Source organism: Lonchura striata, chromosome 1 (assembly GCF_046129695.1).
Source record: "Lonchura striata isolate bLonStr1 chromosome 1, bLonStr1.mat, whole genome shotgun sequence".
Lineage (NCBI taxonomy): Eukaryota > Metazoa > Chordata > Aves > Passeriformes > Estrildidae > Lonchura > Lonchura striata.
The window spans coordinates 63,530,998-63,539,967 of NC_134603.1; the positions used below are offsets into that span (position 1 = coordinate 63,530,998).

The following is an 8,970-nucleotide window of genomic DNA, read 5'->3' on the forward strand; positions in this document are numbered from 1 at the left end:
ACTAATTTTCCATTTGGAGGGTTCTTTTGGGTTTTTTTCCTCCTGTTTGTTTTTATTCTGATCGGGTGCGCATGGGTGGGAGCCTATAAAAATTCTGATTCTCTACATAACTGCACAGAGCCAACCGGGGGTGGGGGGGTGGGGTGGGGGGGGTGGGGGGAAGAGAGAGAGAGAGAAGGAGGGAGGGAGAAAGAAGGAGGGAGGGCAGGAGGGAGGGAGCGGGAGGGCGGGCGGGAGAGAGGGAGAGCACGAAAGCAGCGCCAGGAGCAGCGGCAGCAGCAGGGCCGGTCACCCTCGCCCCCTCCCTGCTCCTGTGCACGCCAGTGCAAGCCATGTCCTATCCTCAGGGTTACCTCTACCAGCCCCCCGGCTCGCTGGCTCTGTACTCCTGCCCGGCGTACGGGGCGTCGGCGCTGGCGGCCCCCAGGAGCGAGGAGCTGGCCAGGTCTTCGTCGGGATCGGCGTTCAGCCCTTACCCGGGATCGGCAGCTTTCACCGCCCAGGCGGCGGCCACAGGCTTCACCAGCCCGCTCCAGTACTCCACAGACCCCGCCACGGGATTCCCCTCCTATATGGTAACTACCGAAGAGAAACCCTCTCCTTCTTCATTAGCATCCGCATTCTCATCCTCATCATCTTCAGCCTTTCTCCTCACACACTCACCATCAGCCCCCGACACCACGCCGCACAACTGGGCGCCCCGCACCGCCGCCGCCTCCGCGCTGCCGGCGCCGGCCGCGCATCGCTCCGCGCCGCCCCGCAGCCCGGCCGGGGACGAGCGGAGCGGAGCGGAGGCGAGCGGAGCGGCGGGCCGGGGCCGGGGCCGGGGCCGGGGCCGGGGCCGGGGCCGGGGCCGGGGCCGGGGCCGGAGAGCTTCGCGTCCCAGCCAAGCGCGGTGCAGGCAGGCCTGGGTCCCGGGCTCTCCGCGCGGTTTGAGGAGCCGGGAGGGCGCTTTGGTTGAGGAAATACGGATGGTCTCAGCCAGTTGGGTTGGGTTGGATGCTTCAATTCTCTCTCTGTTCCCGTGTCTGTGTGTCTCAGCCTTTTTTTTTTTTTTTTTTTTTTCCTTTTAATATGTTTTTTTTCTTTTCGTAGTGATAGCACAAGGGAGGGTTTCCTTTTTCTTCCTTTTTTTTCCCCCTAATTTTTTTTTCTCTCTCTTTTAAGTCGGTGTTTAGAGGCGCTGGGGGCTTTATCCCCGTGTGGTTTTATTTACTTTCAGTGTGTTTTGTGCTAATGGTTTAACTGGATTTTGGGAATGAAAAGGAGCATCTGTTTGCGATCTGTGAGCTTCGCTTAAGCCCAAAATGGTCGTAGTGGCCGCAGTTTCGGATTTCACTTTCTTCTTATTAGTTTAAGGAGCAGTTGCAATTGCGTGTTGTGTGTGTTCTGTGCATAAAGTATATAAATAAAACCATGAACTATATAAATAAACTGCACGTCTAGATGGTTATGTAGTTTTATAAACACGCACGCACACAGAGAGTCAGACACATATCTAGTCCGTACACACAAAGACCTGTGTCCGGAATTTGAGACTAGAGCCGCTGTCGATATCCTAGGAGAGGATAGCAGCGGGGTAGTTCTCTCTCCCTGCAAAGTGACAGGGAAACTACTTGCTTTCCGTCTGTTCATAATACAGTGCATAAATTGTCGTGCAGTCTTTATTCGAGGTGGTATAAAAGATCTGAGGGTCTCTCTTGTTTTTCCTGTTGAGAAGCAGTAGGCGAGTGGCTGGAAGTTGCCGTGAGGTTGTGAACTGTGCGGGATATTGGGCGATGTTGAGTCTATGACTCCGATCTGCGGGGTTCAAGAGACGTGCTGAAAGTTAGCGAGTTTCTTAGGGATATCTTTAACTTTTCTTCATTATGCAGACTTAAATAAGCGCAATTTAAACGTTAAAGAGCGAATTAAAATGCTAATTACATCGCATTTGAACAATTCGAAACGGTGCATATCTTCTGATTTGCAAATTGGATTTGCAATGCATTAGTGCAGTGAATTGCTAAGTGGCGGCTTTGTTGTATTTTCTATAGCAAAAAAGGAAACATCTTTTGAACCTTTGAGAGAAATGTTGATATCAAGGCACTACCTGTAGGGCCTTTAAAATGTTTACGCGTTCAAAAATTATATTGGGAAATATTCAATTACAAGGAGCTGAAATTAGTCAGAAAGATTAAAACATCGCCCATTTTAAGCGCGTGTGCCTGTGTCTGTGTGCTGGGCGGAGGAAGGAGGGGGGGGGAATTGTAACTTAATGGCCTTTGGGTGCTGCTACTCCCCCTCATAGAATATGGATACAAGACACCATCCCGGGGAAATACAAATATAACCGCCGATCTCGCCTTGACACTCACTAATGGCTATCAGCAATAACAAATTGCCAACCCCACCGTTTTGTTCTGTCCAGGGCTCCCCTTACGACGCCCATACGACGGGGATGACCGGAGCCATCAGCTACCACCCGTACGGCAGCCCTGCCTACCCCTACCAGCTCAACGACCCCGCGTACAGGAAAAACGCCACCCGCGACGCCACGGCCACGCTGAAGGCCTGGCTGCAGGAGCACCGCAAGAACCCCTACCCCACCAAGGGCGAGAAGATCATGCTGGCCATCATCACCAAGATGACCCTCACCCAGGTCTCCACCTGGTTCGCCAACGCCCGCCGGCGGCTCAAGAAGGAGAACAAGATGACCTGGGCCCCGCGGAACAAGAGCGAGGATGAGGACGACGACGAAGGCGATGGAGCGAGGAGTAAGGAGGAGAGTCCCGAGAAAATGCCCGAGAGCAACGAAACCTCCGCGGAGGACGAAGGTAGGCGAGGGGTGCCTGTGGCCCCGGCGGGGTGGCTCCATCCCGCCCCGTCGAGTCCCCCGGGTCCGGGGCAGCGGGGTAGGAGCGGGGGCGCGGCATTTAACAAAAACGACCCCCAAACCTGTCCCGTCCCGTCGCCACCGGCTGCTCCGGTCTCTTGTCGCCGATCAGCGCCCGTGGCCGAGGGGGGCGGGGGGCGGCTGGTGACACCCTGAGGGGCTAGGCGGGGAGGTGTGGGGGGCCCGCGGAAGAGCCGGCCCGTGGGGATGGATGCTCCTCGGAACGGGAAAAGGCGAGGATGGCTTGAACCTGCCTGGCCGCAGCGATGGCGCGGTGGTGGCTGGGCTCGCTTCTCTCCCGCTCTGTTTTGCCGCCCCTCCTTACTGCCTCTCTGTGCCCGGCGGGCCTCCGCAGGGATCAGCTTGCAAGTCGACTCGCTGACGGACCACTCGTGCTCCGCCGAATCGGACGGAGAGAAGCTGCCCTGCCGAGCGGGAGACCCCCTCTGCGAGTCGGGCTCGGAGTGCAAAGACAAGTACGAGGACATCGAGGAGGAGGAAGAGGACGAGGACGAGGACGAGGAGGAGGACATCGAGGAGGATGACGGCGGCGGCGGGGAGCGCGACCCGCCGGCCAAGCCCGCCACCTCCTCGCCGCTGGCGGCCGTGGAGGCCCCGCTCCTCGGCCACCCGCACGCCGACGCCGTCCGCAGCGCTAGCAAGGCGGCGCTGGGGCCCCGCGCCTCCCCCGGCCCCCCGACGCCGGCCAGCAAGCCCAAGCTCTGGTCTCTGGCCGAAATCGCCACCTCGGACCTCAAGAGTCAGACCCTGGGCCAAGGCTGTCAGCCTGCGCCGCTCTCTTCGGCCACCCCCGCCTCCACCCCGCACAGCGCTGCCTACTCGCCCTCCTCCCTCCTGGGGAGGCATATTTATTACACCTCACCTTTTTATAGCAATTATACAAACTATGGGAACTTTAACGCTCTGCAGAGCCAGGGAATCCTGAGATACAACTCCGCAGCAGTTGCTTCAAACGAGGGACTAAGTCAGACTGTCCTAAATGCCAGCTCTGTGCACAAACAGAGCAGTGACTCTTTGAAAACGATCACTAACCAGCTAGAACAACATTACAGGCCCTCTAGCTATGACTCTAAGAAAGGTAGGTGACTTGTTTCTGCCGCTATCTTCCCTCTTCTCCCTCTTCCTCCTTCCCTGACCCGTAGATGTCCCCTATGCGCTGTAAATACTGAAACCTGCTCTGGAAAAAGCAGCGAGCTCAGTGCCACTGCTGCCAGAGCGAAGATGGTCACTCATATAACCTGGGGATTAAAACCGGCGTGTCGCCGTCGTATCGGTACCTGCCCGTAAGAACCGCGAGAGGAAATGTGAAAGACGACTTTTAGATCAGTCTCACAGGCTGCAGATGCAGCTTTGAAAAGTAGGTTTTATAGAAATGGAAAACTACACACAAGGCTATCCAGAGAGCATTGGTGTCATTGCCTGTATTTTTTTTTTTTTTTTCCTGACAAACTGGTTTGACTCTCTTTGTTTCCAGTATTCTCACGGGGTTTTTTCAGCTTTGGGTTCAGATAATTGCTGACCTTGGACGTGAAATTACGTGGAGTGTGACATTTTTTTTTTGGTAACTGGTTGCTTCTTGGTTTCTTTGGGTTTAGTTTGTTTTTTTTTGTTTTTTTTTTTTTTTTTTTTCCGAAAAAGTTTTGCACTAATATAGTTGTCATCTTATTCTGCAAAATTACTCGAGATACAGGCAAATACAAAATATTGGCTAGTCTTTTAAACGATCCAGCTACGAACTGTGCACCAGTGAGGGTTGGAACCTGCACAGACTGTATAATCTAGTTAGCTGGCTGTGTCCTGTGACTAACTGACGGTTATATTTTGACAGATCCCACTGAAGTCTGCACAGTAGGAGTACAACCATACCTATAGAAGTGCAATCACACAGCAATGCAAGTAAGTGAGAACATTTTCTATTACACTGATCATTTGGCATCAGGTCTGAGACGTGCTGCACAGTTCTAGATTCGCTTAACATTAATTTCTTGCTTCATTACTTGAGAGTTTGGTCACATAGTAAAACATTATTTTTTCTGCTGTTTTCGGAAACCTCTTATGACTACTTTTATTTATTTGGTTTATCTTAATTTTCAAGCAAGGTTAGACAGTTCCTTCACTTTGCATACACTTTGCTTGTGTAAGGCAAAGCCGTAGGGACTACTTAAATGTTACACAGAGAAATCTTCAGGAAAAAATTAAAAATCTTTAAAGGTATTGTTATTTAAAAACAGAGTGCTTGTGCTCACGTGACAGTGTTAAAATTAAGTGGGGCTTCACGCAGTGACTGCATATTTAAAATAAGAAAGGACAAATGTGCAAAATCGATGTGAATCTTAAGCAAGGTATGTTATCTGTGACTTGGCTCTTGCTTAGCTAGCAAAAGCACTCCGAATACTTCCACTATTTACAGCTAAATAAACAACAACAAAAAAAACACCTTGCCGATATTTTTCAACTAACTTTTATTTTTGTTAGGAGAAATTAGACTAGTAAGAATTTTGCTTTACTTCCTTTCCTGCCCACCCCGTTTAATGGTGTTAGAGTTTAACTGAAGGATTTTTGCATGATCTGGCTTTTTCCTTGGTCCACAGGTAGGTGTCACAATTGCTTTGAAAAAAGTCAGCAAGCCATCATCTCTCCCCGAGCTAATATATATAACAAATCTCTAAATCCGGATCACATCTGGTGCCACTGTATAAAAGAAGACCACAGAGCACTATTAAATCTTCAGAATCTAATTATTAAACCAGAATTTTGTTGGACATATGTGAGTTTGCTGGTATAGTATAGTTTCCCCAATGTATGTGTGACTTTTGAAAACAGATCTGTTTTTCTCAGGATATCTTGAATTGATCACTTCATTGCCACGGTATCTATTCGATAGGTGTGATAGGATTTATTGTAAAATTTATTTGTAAAAGATGTATACAGTAGAGATAATAAAGATGTGATTGGAGAACTTGAGTCCTTACAAAGTGGAAACAAATTTGATATTTATTTTTGTAACGATATAAAGCTTCTAGTAATTTATGCAAGTTGTATTGCAATGAAATCTGAACTTTTTGTAAATAAATTTTGCCTGGTTTTTATTTGAAACGTTGATGGTTATACAATCTTTGGTTGTTTAACAAGAATTCTTTACTAATTTATATCTCTAATTGTAAATAAAAACAGACTAGTCTGCAACAATGTTGTGTTTTACATTCATTTCCCTCAAAATATTATTTTTATTATTTAGAAGAAGAGGAAATTTGTAATTTCACTAGTAGAGCTAAGATCATCAAATGAGTAAGCAATTTAAACATGTTGCAAATATATACTTTGCATAAATTAATTCCTTCTGGCTTGTTCCGTTATACTTAAGCTTTAACTACACTCATATGTACAAATACGTATTTGTATATATACATGAATATGCGTAGAAAGGGTGATGGGAATATATGCATGTTTCTTATAAACTATTTTTACTGGGTGTGAAGTAGCTCTTTATTTATCATTTTTTAAAATTCAATATTTCTAAGGGAAAAAAATATTACCAACCATGGTTTGCTTTCAATTTATTTTCAAAATTGCTTATTTTCATCTTCTGGCTAAAATATGCAAGATAAAAAAAAAAAAAAAGATTAAAAGTCCAATACCTGTTTGGGGTTTTTTTAATGGTTTTCCCTCATTATATTGATAAACTATACTTTTATAGTTACCCTGGAAGTCTGCTTTGATTGAATCATAAAATTAGCCAACTCATAATTTTAATTTTTAGTAAAATAATGGGAATCCTCGCGTAATATAATTTCAGAAAAGAAACAAGCAATCATTTATTTCCCCCAAAAGATAAATTGAGTGAATATAACTTACGGTTATAAAACAAGAATAATAGCTTCTTAGATTGCCCTTTAATCAATCATACACTTATTTTTCAAGAGGCTCATCTATTTTATTCCATGATTAATAATGTTCCAGCGTGAGAGCATTATTAGATCCCAGCAGGGGAGATCCTGAATGCTTTTAGCTGCTTTGGAATGGTCAGTTGGGGTTCATTATGGTCTGATATTGAACAATTTATAAAATCTTGTCTAAACATCTGCCAGCTCAGATAGGCTGATGTGTCTGAAGATGGGAAATTGCTGGACCAGTTGATATTGACAAACGGATCTCTCTCCAGTGGCTTTTTGTTCAGTGAAAATTAGTGGCCTCTTGCTCAGGTCTTGTTAGAAAGGGCATTTGAAAGTGATCTTAGATACTTCAGGCATCAGCCTTGGGAAGGTTAACTGGATAAAGAGCCCTGCTAGTCTGGAGTCCGGAAATATGTTGTGATTATACTAAAGAGGGTGAAAGGAAGCTGCTTTCCTTGAATGCATATACACAATTCCCATGCACACGTCCCTCACTCTTCTTTGTAATTTACCCCTATAAAGACATCTTAACTGACTGGGAAAATGTGTGTTTTTTTCAACTGAAAGGGCAGAAATTAATAATGATATTCTGGAATACTCTGGGATCTGTCTAGCTAAATCTAAAGCAGTGAAGATCTTTGCAGCTGGAGGCCTACTCACACTATCATGCTGTTTGTGGAATGATGCTTCTTTGCTCCTGTAACATCCTCTTTCGTTGAGGTAGAATGCAGTTGTATCTGCATGTAGTGTGTAGTACAATTAGAGAAACAGCTAAGAAGTAATTAATTTTTTCCCCTCCAGTTTAGCATATGATGTAGCTTGCAAATATTTACTACAATCGTCGACCATCTTTACTTTGCAGTCCAGGAAGGTCTTATGGAGGGATTTTTATATCAGGGGAAATACCTGAACTTTCTTTCCCCGACTCTTGCTCCTACTCCATGAGCCCCCACCACCCATGTTATACGTCCCAGGTCTCTGTTGGACACAAAGTGTACATTTCAATTGGTAAAAACCAAAAGCTGTGGCAGAGATTAAAAAAAGGCTGACGACATTCCTTTGATGTTTATACGCCCAAAGACTTATAAAAGATTTCCATAATTTACCCACCCTTGCTAGTATTTAGACCTGGATTTCTTTCTGGAAAGAAAAGTAGAAAGACTCGGAAAACTCGCTTTCAAGTATTCACTATGTATGTAAAACCCAATGGACTTCTCTCATCCTCTGAGAAATTCACAAACGATTCATGGATGCAGATGGGTGCCACTGAAACGATTTGGCATATGAATTTATTTTTTTTTTAATAAGAAACTAATGGTCGAGAACTGCATATTCAACATCATTCAAGATTTAGTAATCAAAATTGAAAGCAGGAGGAAAGTGTAGCCTTGCTAGATTGTTGGCAAAAACAATGTGATTATTTCAGTGCAGCAAGAAAGAGGGATGAACGATAAAATACATCACTCTGTGCATGGTTTATTTCATAACGATGCTAATGAGCCTGCTGGGATTAAAATCTCACACCCCTTTCTATATTTACTGCCTATTCTCCCCACCCCCCACCCCTCGTTTCTGTGCTCATTTCGGAGTGGGAAAGGCAAACCCTTCCCTCTTCGGGGCCAGAGGTTTCATTAGAGCTGATTTATTGAAATTCGGGCTTTAATCTCAGGTGGGATCCCGGAGGAATTGGCCCTGTCGTCAAATAGGAAGAGGGTCGCTTTCCACTTTACACTTCCTGGGCTGCTTTTCCCCTCGCTCCCTGCAAATGTCAACATTTGTTCTCAATAAGAGAGTTATTGTTTCAGGAAAGCTGCTCACCAACTGCCTTTAGGAGCAGAAAAAAAGCGTCGCCCACCTTTGTTTGGCTCTAGGCTGGGGGAAGGGATGGGGACAGAGGTAACATGCAGCTCAGGCCAGCAGCGGACAGACAGACAGACAGACATGGGAATTACTGCTGTGCTGCTGCGCACCAGCTCGTGGCTGGAGGGAAACGGGCCCAGCTAAGGGGAAAGTTAATGGAAAGCGTCATCGGCATCTGCGTAAAAAAAAAAACAAACAAAAAAAAAAAAAAACAAACACCCAACAACCAAAAAAACCACAACCAAAGAAAACGCACCAACGCGAGAAAGAAAAGGACTTGCCCTTACGGAATTCTACCCGCGCTACCCGCGGAGATGGTCT

The 8,970-nt window shown here is 46.4% G+C and overlaps 1 protein-coding gene across 1 annotated transcript; it reads left to right on the forward strand.

Moving 5' to 3' along the window:
• Positions 1–226: 226 nt before the first annotated feature.
• On the forward strand, positions 227–6,085 carry IRX2 (iroquois homeobox 2). The gene is made up of 5 exons (XM_021528789.3): positions 227–575; positions 2,411–2,816; positions 3,231–3,974; positions 4,725–4,792; positions 5,488–6,085. The coding sequence occupies exons 1-4, from the start codon at positions 333–335 to the stop codon at positions 4,766–4,768; spliced, it is 1,437 nt and encodes a 478-aa protein (XP_021384464.2). The 5' UTR covers positions 227–332; the 3' UTR covers positions 4,769–4,792; positions 5,488–6,085.
• Positions 6,086–8,970: the final 2,885 nt, after the last annotated feature.